This window comes from Panthera onca, chromosome A2, assembly GCF_046562875.1.
Source record: "Panthera onca isolate mPanOnc1 chromosome A2, mPanOnc1 haplotype 2, whole genome shotgun sequence".
Taxonomy (NCBI): domain Eukaryota; kingdom Metazoa; phylum Chordata; class Mammalia; order Carnivora; family Felidae; genus Panthera; species Panthera onca.
In genome coordinates this window covers 32,368,572-32,386,680 of record NC_138340.1, presented here as the reverse complement: position 1 = coordinate 32,386,680, position 18,109 = coordinate 32,368,572, and the positions used below count along the sequence as shown (strand labels likewise).

General features: G+C 42.3%; 1 protein-coding gene across 16 annotated transcripts in view; it reads right to left on the bottom strand.

Moving 5' to 3' along the window:
* The window catches only part of LOC132678728 (uncharacterized), a 308,777-nt gene that overhangs the window by 130,030 nt on the left and 160,638 nt on the right, over positions 1-18,109 (bottom strand). For all 16 annotated transcript variants that reach the window (XR_013554161.2, XR_013554164.2, XR_013554165.2 and 13 more), the window contains one exon: positions 13,171-13,273. Coding sequence is in view for 7 of the 16 variants with exons in the window: in XM_078442845.2 (XP_078298971.1) it covers positions 13,171-13,273 (103 nt within the window). In the remaining 9 variants the exon portion in view is untranslated. The remainder of the gene's footprint in view (positions 1-13,170; positions 13,274-18,109) is intronic.

The following is an 18,109-nucleotide window of genomic DNA, read 5'->3' as shown; positions in this document are numbered from 1 at the left end:
AAGAATATATCTTCTTGCTCGTATCTCATTGTTCATTTTGGTTTTCATTTCCTAGTATAAATTTCCATCACTGGAGGCCAAAGTTGTGTTTTATGTGTATCCCAATTCCATCCTTTAATAAATCCCTTTATCCCCCATATATTTTGAGTGTGATTTTACCTGTTGCTTCTCAATGAATGTTGTAGGTAAAGATGTTGAAGAACTCTCTCCTTTGAGAGTTCACTTAATATTTCTCCCAGATGAACTTACTGCCTCACAAAAGGGCTCTTTGTCTTTCGAGTTTAACCGGCTCTTTGTCTAGGCTGGTATCCAGCACCACAGGAGTAAAATGTCAATGCTCTCTATTTAATCAATGTTTTATTCTTGGCTTGTATTTCAATGGGGGGGGGGAGGGAGGAGGGGGAATGAAGCAGCAATTCAAATGTCGTTGAGGATTTTTTTTTTTTTTTTTTTAGTCTCTTTTTAATTCCCGGTCTATGTTATGTGAATCTCAATAATTTATAATTTATTTTCAGTCTGTAGAAATCCCTTAGAGAAATGTGCTTCTCATTTGCTACAAGACACAACAGCTGTGCTGACACTACCAAAGTCAAGGCTACCCTTTGCTCAACCAAAGCGGTCGTGGTCATTTTACTCCGTTCAGCTTTTGTGGGTTTTTTTGTCATAATTGGTAGACTTTATTGTGTGCAGAGCAGTGGTGGTTCCCAAAGTGCATTTTGTGGAACACTATCTTCCCCGTGCCTCCCCGCCCCCAAGTGGTTTTAATGAGCCAGGGGTTTGGGAACCCAAGTCTTAGCCCAGTAACAGCTCTGAGACCTGTTAGAAAACCAGTGGTTTCATTTGGTTTAACTTTTAGCAGTTTCTCAGTGTATTTATTTGACTGTAACAGTGGTTCACGAACTGTGCTCCCCGCCCCCCCCCCCCCCCCCCCCGGGAACTTATCAGAAATGCAGATTCTTGGGCCCCACCCTACATCTACCAAACCCAAAACCCTAGGGCAAGGAGAGGCTCAGCAATGTGTATTTTCTCAAGCCCTCCAAGTGAATTTGATGTTGGCACAAGTTTGAGGAACCACGGGACCCTGGAAAATTTTGTACTGGGACCACATGCCAACATCCTGAGGACACTGTATTCAAATCACCTGGGATACTATTCGGTAGGTCCGGAGTGTGGTCCAAGATGCTGCATTTCTCACAAGCTTCCAGGTGCTACATTGATGCTGTAGGCGTGTGGAGTCAATTTTGAGTAACAGGATCACAAGACGCTTCCAACGAAACTAGAACAGGCATGGCTAGTATGCAGAGGGAAGAATATTTGGCTGTGTTCTTACGATTGAAACCATGGGCAAAGTGCCTCCCACTGCCCACCTGACCAGCCCTCCTCCAGCCGTCCACAGACCTTTGTTGGAAGTCAGGTGGCAAAGGCACCTGGCCACCTACCCCAGCCTGGGTTCAAAGACAGACACATGGCAAAGGAAGAAGTGGAGCTAGAGATTCTTGAGCTCAGGAATTTTTCTTGCACTTACAAGTCAAATTTTATAGCTATGTGGTCCTGGGTAGCTTGCATAACCACCATGAGACTCATTTCCTCTCCGGTCAGTTGGACATACTAATAGTACCATGTTAATAATTGTAATGAAAGTTAAGTATTACATTCTTCCAAATGCTTGCTCTGTGGCACATAGAAAGTACTTAATAAATGAGGAGGAGGATGACCACCATGATGATGACGGTCCCATATAAGACTGACACATCCTGGGGCGCCTGGGTGGCTCAGTCGGTTGTGTCCGACTCTTGATTTCGCCTCAGGTCATGATCTCACAGTTCATGGGTTCCAGCTCCGCCTGCTTGGATTCTTTCTCTCCCTCTCTCTCTGACCCTCCCCTGTTTGCTCGTGCTCTCTCTCTCGCTCTCTCTCTCTCTCTCTCTCTCAAATAAATAAAAGTAAAGTTAAAAAAAACCTGAAACATCCTGAAGTCAGCCTCGTAATTCAATAAAGGATGTGGAAGAAAAGGTCAAGTCATCTTAGTTTCCCTCCATGACTGGGGAACGCAAACTATATATTTTGCCCCTTGATTCTCTCCTTCTTATAGCTCCAGCTGTCAAAATCACCTACCTAGACATCCGCCAGATTTGTTTGTGAGTACTGGAATGGCTGCTTATTTTCTTCTTCCTAGTATGACTGGGACAAAAACAGTCTTGTATAAAACTTTAAAACCTTCCCTGGCCTCAGAACATTCCACGGAAGATTAAGTATTTGCCTGGGCTCCAGGCCTTTTGTAGTGCGGATCTAGGCAAGAGGTAAGGCAGCCGCGTGGTAAGAGGTCGTGCGGATCTAGACCAGAGAGGTAGAGAACCCCATGGGGAAGGACTGGGTCGGTGGCTACTACAGCGGGGGCAGCAAAAAAGAGATGGGAAAGCCCGCAAGAGCTGGAGTTTGGGGTTGAGTTTGAGAGAGAAGAGAAATTGTGAGAGAGCACCTGCTCCGATAAGAGGAACTGATACGTGGTTGAAGAGAGCTTTAACAAAGTCTCAGCCATGACCTGCATCTGCTATCCCTCCATCTCTTAGGGGGACTTCGGTGACAAGCCACCTTTTTTTAAATGATTTTGGGAGGTCAGGCTTGTGACGTTCTTGACGGCGACAACATGCAGAGATGGACCTTGAGGTAACCTGGTATCATTTAAATAATATGCTTCGATGTTTTATAAGGTGTTGCATCTATAGTCAAAAGAATACTACCTGTCTCCCTCTCTTATTCTCTTTCTCTTTCTTTTAGGAAATGAACTAGACCCTTACATTTTAAACATCCATCCTTGCCAAAATTAGTGATTCTCAAGTGGGGGTAGTCTCACCCACCCCCAAGGTGCATTTGGCAAGGTCTGGAGACAATTTTGGTTATTACCACTGGGGGGGGGGGGTGTTACTCGCATCTATGAGGCAGGGGCCAGGAATGCTGCTAAATACCTTGCAATCATAGGTGAGCCCCCCCCCCCCCCCCACAACAAGGAATTGTCTGCTCCAAACTGTTAATAGTGCCGAGGTTAATAAACTCTGGTCTAAATTATTAGAGATTTTCCTTCCTCAATTCCAACTGCCAGAAGGTGATTTGTATAATTCCTCTGATTATAATTTACACCCTTCTAATAATTATAATTCTAACGGAAAAAAATTCTAAGTATCAGAAACCTTGACAATTCTTATGAACTTTCATTCTATCTTCTTATTTATCACAGTAAATACCCTTAACAAACTAGCAATTTTCTCTGGAGACTCCTGCTATAAAAATAAACTTAATTAACCACTAAATAAAATCTCCAATTCTCCAACATCAATTACTTTTGAAATTCCCTTGCCAGTAACACAATGTACAGTACATTTTATCTGATCAGCATGGCTAGTGTTTGCCATGCCAACTTGCATCTTGGAGAAGCTATTGCCAAGCATCTGAAGAGGCAATGAAGTCAAATGTAAGAGCCTCATCTGGTTTTCCTGAGCTCGGGCTGAGGTCTAGCCTGGGAACCGGGGAGCACGGGCAGTTGACAACACCTCTCTTAAGCTTGACTTCTCTTAAGCAAAATCAGTAGAAATGGAATTCAAATTCACTGTCATGTCTCTTCCGGTTCACCCCAAGCTCTGATTGAGAGCCTTCTCGTCCGTGAGAAATAGTGCCTTCCAGTTGACCTTTGAAGGGCCATTCAGTAAAGTTCAGCTCAGCCTGAAGCTCGAGGAAGGGTTTGTGCTATTTTGAAAAAAAATAAGGGAAGAAAGGAGGAGCATATGGCAAGTTGCCACTGTTAAAGTGCATCTATCTAAATGGAAATTTAGCATTTTCCCCTACCAAGAAAAATGTGGATCCAAATAGAATTCGAAAACTAGTAAAAAAAACTAGTAAAAACTAGATTCCCACAGAAAACAATGAATCAAAACTAATAACTGTTGATCTTCTTTTCTTCTTCTTCTTTTTTTTTTTTTTCCAGTCAGGCCAACACCATATTAAACCATGGCCAATACCAGTTCACTGCCCTTAATGTCCCCCTTCCAAAAACAAGTAAAATAACACATTTTAAAAACAACAGAAAAACAATTTGCATTGAGTTCATTGTAACAGAATGTAAACCAAAACACATCTTTGAAGTTCGTGCACAGATGGCAGGTCCCAGCCCTCCCATGGTAGATGCTAAGCACAAAAGGGAGTCCTCTCCCACAGGAAGTTGAGACCACAAATATCCAACACTACAGAAATGGCCGAGCACTGCCACTGTCCAACGTGAGATGCATTAAACCTATTCATCTCCTTTTTTTTTTTTAAGTTTTTTAAATGTTATTTATTTATTTAGGGAGCGAGAGAGTGCACACGAGCGGGCAAGGGGCAGAGAGAGGGAGACACAGAATCCGAAGCAGGCTCCAGGCTCCGAGCTGTCAGCACAGAGCCCAATGTGGGACTCCAACTCAAGAACTGCAAGATCATGACCTGAGCTGAACGAACCAAGCCACTCAGGTGTCCCAAACGTGTGCATCTTGTGAAGCAGTCCATCTCTGGTCGTCTGGGGGAAGTTTTTCTTTCAACTTGAACTTGTCAGTAGATTCTTACACAACAGCAACAGGTCATGCTCTCTTGAACCCCACGTTTTAGTGGAAGAGATGGATTTGTGCTCCTTTGTTTAATGTCTACCACCTGGTTCCCATGGTGACTCAGTAAGCATTTGTAAGAAAGCTTCCTGAAGTCTGGAGTCATGTTGAGCAAACCTTTTTGACCCCAACACATAGTTAGCAATAAATTTTATACCGTGACCCCGTATAAATAGGTGCTGCATTCACACATGCACACACACACAGAGTTCCTTCAAGTACGGAATTTTCTCCGATCTTTCTTGTGTTTGGGCCTTTATACCAGTTCCTTCTGCCCAGATCACTGTTCCTACCGACTCTCTCACTGCCTTGTCTGTCTGGATGAGGTCTATCCATCACCTATGTTCCTTCTCTATCCGTGAAGGCCACAATCTATGTCTAAGTGCCATGGTTCAACACTATAGAAAGCCCAGGGAAAAACTGTCCACTTATTTGTGATAAGACTGAACAAGGAAGCAAAATCATCAGGTTTTTTTTAATATCACTTTGATTAGAAAAAAATAGGAACATCATTGATTATTACTTCAATGAGTCCTGTTTGCTTTTTTTTTAAATGTCTTTCAAATCATGGGAATATTAATTTTTAAAGGTCTTGGTTTAAAAATTTTTTTGAGGAGTGCCTACGTGGCTTAGTTGGTTAAGCATCTGACTCTTGATTTCGGCTCAGGTCATGATCTTGTGGTTCACAGGATTGAGATCCACGTCTGGCTCTGTGCTGATGGCATGAAGCCTGCTTGTGATTCTCTCTCTTCCTCTCTCTCTGCCCCTCCCCCTCCTACATGCACACTTCTTCTCTCTCTCTCTCAAAATAGATAAACATTTAAAAATTTTTTGAGAGTCTTATTGACTTAGCTTGATCTCTTAAACGTTACAAATCTGGAGACTGAGCTCCAGAGAGGATAAGTGGCCTTCTAAAGCCCATCTCGTTTATAAGTGCAACTGGGATGAATGATCACAGCCTAAAATACAGAATTCTCCTCCAAAAGCACAAAGAATTTGTCTCATCAATGTTATGAAGGTGACAGATGACCCAGAATCTCAGTTGAGTAGAAAAACTGAGTCAACAGTTGAGTATAACAATTCTACAAACATAAGTAAAGATCACTTGTACTCAAAGCTATGCAAGATTTATCAGAAAGTACAATGATGAATTCTATGCAGTCCTTGGTTTTAATACTTTAGATTTAATTGTACCCACATTCATCTTCTTGTTTAACCCACAACATAATTCTAATGGAGCAAGTGCTACATTTTCCCATTTTGAAATGAGAAAGTCCTTTTTCTGGCAACCTGCAAAACATCATTCAGAGCCCGAGGCCTCCATGGCTGCCATATATTGCACAGATACTTTGAGAATTCAGAGAAAGAAACGATTGACTCTGGTTGGGAAATATGTGTAAGGCTTCTTAGAGAATCTGGGATTTAAAGCATGTGACGGAGAGGCACCTGGGTGGCTCAGTCAATTAAGCATCCGACTTTGGCTCAGGTCATGATCTCACTGTTAGTGAGTTCAAGCCCCACATGGAGCTCTGTGCTGACAGCTCAGAGCCTGGAGCCTGCTTCTGATTCTGTGTCTCCTCCTCTCTCTGCCTCTCTCTCTCTCTTTCAAAAATAAACAAACATCAAAAAACTAAAAAAAAATAATACAGCATGTGATGGATTTCAACAAAAGAACTGTCTACGGTGGCAGGTACCAAAGGATCAAAGAAGGAAAATGGAAAGAAAATTCTAGACCTACTACTTGGAAGATGTGGCTGCAGTCAGGCTACCAAGGACCTTGAATGCCGTTCCAGGAAGCCAGCAATTCCCAAGGGGTGTTCCACAGAGCACGGTCTCTGTTGGATGTCAACAGGGTCTAAACAGTGTTCTGTCGCCAAACAGGTTTGAAAAGCACTGGATTAAAAGGTTTGACAGGTCTTTTACTGCAGGACTGCTCAGAGCCTTGAATAGGGAACAAAATTCATAGCGTTTCTGAGATTTATTTGATCACAGAATATCCATTTATGTTTTTTCCTTTTTAAAACGCAGTTGACAGACTAATGTTCCATTCGCCATACTTAGAGAAATAGTGCTGTTTGTGGCGGGAAACATTAATAGACCTGAATCTTAGGAAAACCGACCTGACAACAGTGGGAAAGGCTTCCAAAGAGGGAGGTGAGGTACAGACGAGGAGACCAGATAGAAGGCCAGGGTAGGCATGCTGGTGAGGAGTCATGATTACCTTAAGATGAGTCCTCAAGTGGGAATAACAATTCACAAATCATTGTGCCCTGTAGGAAAAGAAAGAAAGAGAAAGAAAGAAAGAAAGAAAGAAAGAAAGAAAGAAAGAAAAAGAAAGAAAGAAAAGAAAAAAGAAAAAGAAAAAAATTGGAAGCAACTGAGGAATTTTGGACACAGGTTGGGTTTTAGATGGTTTTAAGGAATTATTTTTATATGTTAATTTTACATGTTCTAATAGCATTGTGGTTATTGCTTTTAGAACATCTTCATACGTTAGATACATACTGAAATATTTACGGCTAAAATGATTGACTTGAAAAGAAGACAGCTTTAAAAAAGGCTTAGATGGAACAAAAATGGCAAGATGTTGATAAGGCTGATGAGTTATATTCTTGACTTTTGTGTATGTTTGCATATTTCCATAATAAAAAGCTGAAAAGAAAATCAAAGAGAGATTGGGAAGGAATATTCTTCACTATTTTAGGTTGGGTTCCCTAGGAAATTAGCTCCGACCTACAGATCTGCATGTAATTCTCTTAAGTTTAAACCCTGTAGGAGGAAGCAAGAGGTAGAACTGGGCCCAAGGAGATATTGAACCATGATGTGGTCACAGCAAGACCTCAGTAGCTTCCTGCTAGAACGGCCTCGTGGTCACGTGACGTCAGGGGGTCAGGCCTTTATGCACCTCTCTCTGCCCTCCCATCCAACACACATATTGACCAGTCACTGGATTGTGAGCTGCCTCTAGGGAACAGGCATGACTTAAAACAAGACACTATCGGGACACCCAGGTGGCTCAGTCTCTGTTAAGCATCTGACTTTGGCTCAGGTCATGATCTCGCGGTTCGTGAGTTCAAGCCCCGCGTCGGGCTCTGTGCTGACAGCTCGGATCCTGGAGCCTGCGTCAGTTTCTGTGTCTCCCTCTCTCTCTGCCCGTCCCCTGCTCACGCTCTGTCTCTGTCTCTCAAAAATAAATACTTTTTTTTTGAAAGACACTATTTGGCTGACACTTCCCAGAGAGAGCCTCCAGTGTCCAGACTCTGAGCTTATGGCAATTGAGGTAACAAGAACCTCGGTCCTGAATGGGGAATCTGGACAGCATACCATGGCACCCAGCATACATTCCATTTTCTTCATCTTTAAACATTTACAACACTGACATTTTTCTTCCATGTCACATGCAGTTGATGATTATGTGTGTGTGTTGTTTTGTTGGCTATTACAGAAGAGTAGTCTATTTGCATAAAAGGGGCACGTGTTGACAAGAAATAGATCTATTGCTTTAAATTCGTCTTGCAAGTGGTTTTCATTGAAATAGCGGGAAACTAATGCCCTTTTAAAACTTTATTAAAATCATCTGGATATACTCAACCTAATAAAAGCAGAGTACACGGCTGGTGGACTTCCTGCAGCTTTGGGTCTAGAGCAAAAAGAGGCTTATGTGATATCCTACATTTGAAATTGTGGAGAAAGATATGTTAGTGGCCTCAGTGAATATGTGTTTTATGAAGCAGAGTCACAAATAGCGTCCCTGCTCCATTTCTGTCGGCGTGACTTTTTGCATGCCTTTGGCATTCTGTCCCACTCGGTGTCTTCATTCTCTGTGTGTCTATGTATGTCAGTGCTGTTTTATTGGGGCTGCCGCCTCTTCTGTTCATTCGAAGACCTTTCCCGTCTCCGCTCAAGCGAGGTCAATTCCGAAGTGAACCTGTACAAAGAGCTGTATCACCCCAAGCTAGAGAAGCATTTCCGTTTTCTCTTCCAAAGAGGCAAGCTGTGCCTTCATCATAATTGGATTCTGCTTAATCTAGCCATTTTAATGATTAATTATAAATAGGAGTTCTAGGAGGGATGGGACAGCCATATTTAATGAGGTCACTCAGGTATCCGAGACTCTTTCTGGGGCATTGTGATCTATTCCTGACTTTTTGCTCAAAGGGGTCAAATAATTTGCACCTTATTGTTGGGTTACTTTAGAATAATTGCCACCACTGTTAATGAAGGATGTAAATACAGGTAAATTCATGCAAACACATGCCTCTACCAAAATCCAGCATGCAACCTCAACTACACTTGATTCCAGGGCTCTGAAATGCAAAGGAAAACACTGAACACAGTGGGGTAAAACTCCTGTACAACAGGGAGCTGGGAGGAAGTCTTGAACAGCATTACTCCAGCCAACATACACAAGCTTAACATTACTTTTTGAACCTATGGCCATGTGCATTAAAGATGAATATCTTGCCTATGAAAAATTAATGTCCCAGAGCTCATAGTCCCGTTGTTTCTTTGTGAAATGGAGTATGCAGAATGTCTTTTAAAAATGCAGCCTTTTGGTGAATAGATTGCTTTCCCTCTTTTGGCTTCCGCTAGTAGTTGGATAGGACCCTAAAGGAGTGTTAAGCAAATGAGCAAATAGTTATAAAAGTGCTAACCAGATTCACAGGAGCATGGGAATGGATGGAGGCAGTGTGTGAGACCAATTTTCATCATCACGTGAAGCAAACAAAATGTCTCTCTCGTCCTATTTTTGTTTTTTGATCTTTTAAAAAGGTATATGCTGATTTCTCTTTTCTCGGCCAACAGATTGACTTTTAAACAAAGAAGACTCTTTTTGAAGGCCGATAGAAGGAGAACTCCACTAAGGAGGGCAGAGCTGGCCTGGGGACCCTGTGAGTTATCAGGTAAATGTTATGTCTGGAGCACAGACTGAGATAACCAAGCCTCGTGGGGCCTTGGATCAATTTAATTCTGATGAATGACCAGTTGGTAAATATTATTTACATTACTACACAAGTCAGGTCTGTTCCATTCATGTTTGAACAACCCACACGGTCTGCTGTGGCATAGCCTCTCCAGTAATCCCCACGGACTGGCTTTCCCCACTGTTAACTCACAATTAGAAGGATAATTAGTAATGAGGGCGCTTTGCTTTTGAACTAAAAATGAAAACATGAGTGAATAGCTCAGTAATCTAGAATTTCAGCAATTCTTGAACCGCAGACCTCAAAACTATATTCTCTGAGATCTACAAAGATAGTAGGATGACTTTTAAAATTTTTCTTCTACTTCTGTTTAAGGAATAACGTTGCTAAACAAACAGTTCAGGATTTCAAAAGGCAAGAATGTCAACCATAGTTCTATCCCTTTCATAACGTTTTTCTTTATCAGCATTTTCTGTCGCTCTTTATTTACACGTATTCATTTATCCATTGACTCACTCATTCATTCTCTAAGTCTTCTTAAGCACTAACATGTGTCAGCCAGTGGTTTACGCCAGAGATCAGCAAACATCTTCCATGATGGGCCACGTAGTAAAAGACTGAGATTTCCAGGGCCACCCAGGCTCTGTTACAACTGCCCAGGTCAGCCATTGTAGGGCAAAGACAGTCATAGACAATATGTAAAGAAAGATGGCTGGTGGTGTTTCAATAAAGCTTTATTTACAAAACAGGCAGCGTGTCAGATTTGGCCAGCTGGCCGTGGTGTGCCAAACCCTGCCACAAGGCCATGGAATTATCGGGACAAACAAAATAGACAAAATCCCATTGAACATACATTGCAATTGGGGGAGGCAGGTAATAAATACCAAGCAAATAATTTCAGAGAGTAACTACTACAACAAAGGAAATGTATTTCTTATATTAGAATGATAGTATACCTCCAGTCTGGTGCCCTCCTTTACTGAATTAAATATTATTTTGTGAATGTTTTCTACATAGCCACACAATCTTCATATTTACTGGCCTCACAATATATTGCCTAGTTGCTATACCATATTTTTTAATGTTTTATTTATTTATTTTTGAGAGACAGAGAGAACGGGCAGCAGGGGTGGGGGGTGGTGTGCAGAGAGAGGGAGAGAGAGAATCCCAAGCAGGCTCCACACTATGACTGATGCAGGGCTCAATCCCACAAACCATGACATCATGACCTGAGCTGAAATCCAGAGTCAAATGCTTACCAACTGAGCCACCCAGGCGCCCCAGTTGCCATTCCATATTTCACTGAATCCTTCCTCTATGTGTATATTTAGCTAAACCTAATTTATGAGCATACAAATGGAGGGAGAAAATAAATCAAGGTGTTCATCTTACAGTAAACTTTTTTCTAATTCTTTGTTTCTGCTTTGGACATATAAGTCCAATAACTCTAGATCAGGGAAAAAGCAGACACGAGGAAGTTGAATGTAAAAAGTGTTTGCCCTGTGCTAAAAAATTTGTCAGTGTCAGATATCCTGCAGTTTCAGGATGGTCCTGCAAATCAGGATCCAGAAGGCTCGATTGTTTTGAAGAAAGGGAGCAAACAAGTGGGAACCTCACACTTCTGTTCAGAGCCTGTATTTTGCCCCCACACGTTAGCCCCTCACAAGTAGTATATTGGAAACAAAATCTCCAGAGAAAGATGCTCACGTTCAAATGCATCATGCATTGATTGAGTGCTGACTGGATGCAAAGCACAGCACATGGCCCTTTTTATGGGAATATTTAATGAATGTGACAAAGCCCCTTCTCTCCAGGTGGACACAGGGACCTGCAGGGATAGGATAGCTTCAAACCCATATCAAGTGATAAAATATATGGAAGGTAAACCCTATTCCCTTCTGCTTAGTATCCAGAGTAGAGAAAGAAAATGCATGGGACCATGACCTCTCTTTCAGAAGTATTTGCTCCTAACGTGCTCTTCTCCTTGGGAAGAAGAGTAACCTCTTTGATAGGAGGGACTGGAGAACATGGGGGTGCCATGCTTTCTGTATTCTGTATTCTTTTTGTCGATACTGATAGCGACAAACATATATTACTGGAGTTTCTATGTGCCAGAGAGCAACATTTTCATCTATTCAACCCCCATGACAGTCCTGTGAGGTGGTACCATTACCACCCGCTTCTTAGAGATGACAAGACTGTCACAGAAACGTTGAGAGCTGGGTATTTCTTGGCTAATGAATGGCACGGCCAGGTTCGCTCACGTGTCCAACGCCACGATCAGAGCTCTCAGCTTCTCTGCTCTGTGACTCACCTGAGGGGTCGGCACTGTTCTGCCATGATGTCAGCCAACCTGGGATGGGACAGTGTCCGGGCCGCTCCATCTTTGATGGAGGCAAAAAAGCAATTTCAATGTTTCTTGGGCTTAGCTATACCAATTGCTAGATTTGGTAGAGGTGGACAGAAAATCCAGTCCATGTTCTTCCAATTAGCAATATCAGTTATAAAACTAATCCTTTCATCTCTCTTGGTTTAATTCCTGTATCTATTTTCTCGAATTTTGGTTCTCAGTTTAGAGGGAAAAGGATGTGATTCTTACCGTAAACCTCTAACATATGTACGGCTAACAGTAGTAAGCAAGAGCAGCTAACAATAATTATGGTAGAGCAGTCATTGTGCTAAATGGTTGAGTTATGTATTGTCTCTTTGAATTTTCACTGCAATCGCAAACGAATTGGTACTACATATTATGGAAAAGGAAAGAGGGCTTAAATTTTAGTCTGTCAGATATCCCCAAACAAGTCAGTACTATATGTTACAGAAGAGGAAAGAGGGATTCACTTTTAGGCTGTCACATAGGCTTCTGGTAAATAAAAGGGGAATGACCATTTTATTAGCTACATGGCATATTAATAGGCAAACCCCACACTTGATTGCAGTGGTCTTTGATGTTAACATCAAATAATTCCGCCTCGAGAGAGACAGTATGAGCAGGAGAGGTGCAGAGAGAGGAGGGGAGACACAGAATCCCAAGCAGGCTCCAAGCTCAGAGCTGTCAGCACAGAGCCCGACGCGGGGCCCGAACCCAGGAACTGCAAGATCATGACCTGAGATGAAGTCAGACGCTAAACCAACTGAGCCACCCAGGTGCCCTCTTCCGATATTTCTTAGGACGAAGACCGAAATCCTCAACACTGCCTTCGAAGCTCTGGAAGGTCTGTCCCCTGTCTGCTTCTCCAGCCCCATCTCCTTCCGCTCCCACGTCTGCACCCCGTCTACACTGGTCTTGTTCAGTTCTGGGGCTATCTCATACTACTTCTTGATCTTCCCTATCCCAGTTTTCACATCCACACACGTTCTTGTCTTTTAGGCCCCCCCTTCAAAGTTACTTCCTCAGAATTTCTTACCTGCCAGCCTAGATCTCCCTGTGAGAGGTCCATATCCTATCCTGTTCCTATACTTCAGAGGACTTATCTCAACTTGTATTTGTTTGCTTTTTGTGGGTTTTTTTTTTCCGACTTCATTTAAATAAAGCTCCATGAGGGCAAGATCCGAATCTGTCTTGCTCACCACTCTGCTCTCAGCACCCAGCACAGTGCCTGGCACATACTCACCCAGTACATATTGTTGAATCGGGGCCCCAGGATGCAGCTGTACAGGCTATGTACTGCCCAGCTCCAGGGGCACCATCCACACAGACGATATCAGTGATGCTGCCTGGATGGAATGAAAGAAGGAATAAATAATGAGTAAACGAAACCGCTGATACTGAATTGTGTTATTGTGGTGGGGCACCTGGGTGGCTCGGTCGGTTAAGCGTCCGACTTCAGCTCAGGTCATGATCTCACAGTCTGTGGGTTCGAGCCCTGCATCAGGCTCTGTGCTGACAGCTCAGAGCCTGGAGCCTGTTTCGGATTCTGTGTGTCCCTCTCTGTGCCACTCCCCCACTCATGTTCTGTCTCTCTCTGTCTCTCAAAAATACAGAAATTGTAAAAAAAAAATGTTTTTTAAAAAAAGAATTGTGTTGTTGCAGAACATGATATTTGACGTCCAGTATTTCCTAAAAACCGTAAAACCCCAGGTAGTTACATACGCCTTGCACGTATGTCACACGGAAGCAGTTATTTGGGCATTTTACGTGTTCTGAATGAGATCTTTTTTGCTCTCCTCTGAATTCCACAAACACCTTTTCATATTCTTGAACTTGGTCCACAACCCTCCAGGTGCCAGTATAAAGTCCCACTCTGGCTTCTTAATTGTACAGGGATCTCGTTTGTAACTTGCACGTGAAAAAGCACTAAAGCTGTATTCCATTTGTGAGTCAAAGTGTGTTTTGAATATAAGATTCTCATTCAATGGGACCCTTGGGTAATATCTGTAATGTATTATAATATGCTGGTAAAATATATACAACCCTCGGGGGAAGAAAAAAGTGACACCCCAAAGAAGATGATAGATCACAGTATTGAAAGCTGGGGTAGCTGGCACAGGGGACTTTAGATAACTAAGTGTCTATTGGAGATAATAAATCTTGGCCATGATACCAGTCTCTAAGTCTTGCCACACATCTCTACTCTGTTTATTACCCCAGGCTTCCCTGCAGCAGAAACGGAGCCATGATTATTACTGATGCCATTTATTAATAAACTTATAAAGGGTAGTGGCTTAAAAAAGTAAAATGGGAATTCTTTTGCATGAATTTGGGTTGGGTGAAGCGTGGTTTTTTAACATCATCCCCAAGACTTGTCACCACTTCAAAATCCTTGAATCTCAAGTTTCAGCATTCTCCAAAGAGACTATCAGGTCCCCGAGGACAAGACCTAGGCCTTGAATTTGTTTTTGTATCTAACTTACATGCACTGACAGTGCCTTGCACAGAGAGAGTTGGCAGGTCTTGAAACTGAAGTAATGACTCCGTGAAATCACTAAACCTAATGGCTTAATTAAACCTGAGCTAAAATGCCACACTACCCCTAAAACATTGGTTTTTCAAACTAAGAACAGAATATTGACTTGGGTAAGTTTCTCATCTCGAGTTAACCCTGGAGACAGTAGGTGCCCTGACACGCCACCCATAAACTTCCTTCGGGGTTGAAGGACTTATCCTCCCTGCTAGAAAGCACCCTTGGTTGTCTGCCCACTTTGGGAAAAGACCGCTGAGGGACGCTAACTTGCCCTCTGCCAATACCTGGTCAACACCACTGGAAAGGCCAGGCCTCCTCTCTCCAACTCAGGACGATGTCGCAGGGTCTTCCTAGCTCTAGAGCTCCCACTGGGGTCTGCTGAGCTTTTGCTGAGAATGCAGAACAGCCCAACCTCTCTCTCTCTGCCCCATCCTGCTTTTGTCCCATCCCGTCCCCAGGTGTTGATCCCAAGAGCACTTCCTAATCAACCTCCTAAATGCTAATATTTGACCCTGACTTAGCTTCCCACAGAGCACAACCTATAACCCATGCCTCTCTGTTTCCACAGAATGAAACACAAAGGAATCCATTCAAGGACTTCCTTTCCCCCATTTGAACCATTTAGTAACAAATGATGTTATTATTTGAGAAAGCTACTGGATCTTGGGAGCAGCTGCGACAGAGATTTGGATTCACACTATTCACGTAAGGCAACACAAAGACTCTGGTAGCCAGGAGAAACAGGCCACCTCTTCCTGCATTCCCTGGGAATGCTGCTCCCCAAACAACACGATGAGCTCAGGGGAAACAAGCGCACACTTAATTATGAGCCGTGTCAGGAGTCCTTTGCATTTTTAATTGACCTCCAGAAAACTTGTTTCCTTTCATGCCTGGTTATCTTTCGTTTATATTTAATTTCTCAAAATACGCGCTCACGTGATAACCCTTTAAGAAATCGCCTAAGGCATTGGATGCCCAGCTGGCTCAGTTGGTGGGGCGTGTGACTCTTGATCTCTGGGTGTGAGTTCGAACCCCACAGTAGTTGTGGAGATTACTTTAAAAAAAATCAAATAAAAAATAAATTTTAAAAAGCGCTCTACGAGATTAAAGAGCCATAGTTTTTCCTTGGAAGCGTTATAACAAAATATACTTAGTGATAACACTAGAGTATAATTATGCTTAATAATCTATCATAACTATCCATGAGGCTCTTGTACAAGAGTCAGCAAAATACGGGATGGGGAGAAATCTAGCCTGCAGTGAGCAAAATCCAGCCACGTTCATTTACAGATTGTTTATGGTGGCTCTCATGCTACCATGGCAGGATCAAATAGTTGTGACAGAGATGACATGGCCCACAAAGTCTGACATATTTACTATGTGGCCCTTCACAGAAAGAGTTTGCTGACCTCTGTTTTTAGTATGGTAACATCTGGTGATCCCAATCAAGGATAAAATGAAATAGGAAAAGTTTGTTGAGGGAGAGTAGCATTCAATGTGTATGCCTACAAACGCATACACGCACATGCACACGCATGCATGGAAAAGAAAAAACTCTCTCTGGTCCTTGAGATTAGAGGTGAATGTTTTATATTCTTCCTTTTGTGTTTTTTATATTTTTCACAAGAAACCACTTATTGCTTTTTTTTTTTAATAAGAAAAACAGTAAGTGCTATTTACCATTTGTGTTTCTTCTTCACGACCATTGAGAATTTCGTCATGAGTTGGCTGTCTATAAAAAATACATTTATCAGGGGGCACCTGGGTGTCTCAGTTGGTTAAGCATCCAACTTTGGCTCAGGTCATGATCTCACAGCTCATGAGTTCGAGCCTCAAGTTGGGCTCTGTGCTGACAGAGCCTGAAGCCTGCTTCTGATTCTGTGTCTCCCTCTCTCTCTGCCCCTCCCCCACTCATGCTCTGTTTCTCTCTCTCTCTCTCAAAAATAATAAACATTAAAAAAATACATTTGTCAGAAGTGAAGTTAGAGAGCAGCTCTGAATGTGTGCAAACTGAAGGGTTTGTTTCATAATACTACCCATGTCTGAAGAAAATATGTAAACAATGCAATGTGGAGAAGCTCGTCCAACTACTGGATTAAGCATCCAGTTGGCCATCAGAAGTTTAAGAATTAAAACAAAAAGCAGCAACAACAACCTTGGATTGTTTTTGTGACAGCTGGCTCCATTTGGTAAGCGTATACACGTTACTGTAAGAAATATGGCTTATTCAGGCTCCCATTTGTAATGCTTTTTAAATTCTCCCATTGATGTAGAAACACGGCCTCCATTTTCCAAAACTGGGCCATTTCTGGGCTGTAAAAATAGCATAGTGGCCCTTATAATAACATAACTGTTTTTTTTTTTAACGTTTATTTATTTTTGAGACAGAGAGAGACAGAGCATGAACGGGGGAGGGTCAGAGAGAGGGAGACACAGAATCCGAAATAGGCTCCAGGTTCTGAGCTGTCAGCACAGAGCCAGACGTGGGGCTTGAACTCACGGACTGTGAGATCATGACCTGAGCCGAAGTCGGCTGCTTAACCGACTGAGCCACCCAGGCGCCCCTAACATAACTGGTTTTTGAGCACTTTTCTTAATAAATAGCAAGCTCCATGCTCAGTGCTTTGTACTGGCATTTTTTTTTTTTTAACAAAAGGGAAAAAAAACTGTATCAGCCTCTTTTTCAGCTGAGGAAACTGAGCCTCTGGCAAGTTTGATAGGTGGCCAGAGGGTCACCAGCTAACACATGGCTTAACCAGAAATCAAGCCACCTTTCTTCGACTCCTGAATCTGAGAACTCACTCTCCAAGCTATGCTATCTCCTGACCATTTGAATGTTGCAAAACATGCCCTATCCCCAGCACCTGTCATAGTGGGCACGCATAGTTAGCACTCAGGAAATATCTGTAGAATGACCAGAAAGACTGTCCTCTTTTTTAAAAATTGTTATTTAATTTTTATTTTTTATTTTGAGAGGGAGTGAGCACATGTACGTGAGAGAGGGCAGGGGAGGGGGCAGAAGGAGAGAGAGAGAGAGAATCCAGGACTAACTGTATTAATCCAGGCACCCCAGGACTATCCTCGTTAGTCTGTTAAGTAAGAGCCAGTACAAGGAAGGGTGAGTTGGGACTTTCAGAAGTATCGGGAGGCCGTGATTTTCACACATCAGATTATCTGGGAACAGTATTTTCAGTTGATATAAAGCACTAGCACACTATTTCTATATAATACCAAAAGATTTCGGATTGTAAATAACAGTTTCAGGACAATTTTCGTGTAAACGTGTTATAAGACCACATTGATTTCATATTCAAATAAATATTAAACTTTGTACAGCAGTCATATTTGCTTAAACTGATATTACATATTAACATCACATGGAAGCATACCAGAATGTGACTTAGATGTCCATTTTCTTCTACTCTCTTAAGCATTTTGAAAATGCTGTGTCTTCGCCCACTAGAAACTTGGGACTTTTTTAACTTTTTAAACTCAAGCAAGTGGTCCTGTATTTCTGACTTTGCAACCATGGATCTGGGTAGAGGCTGGAAAACATATCTATTCATAATTGTTTTTTCCTATTATTGACTCAAAACAGAATTGTTTTTTGACATTTTGAAATTAGTGTTACTTAGCCACACCAAATGAA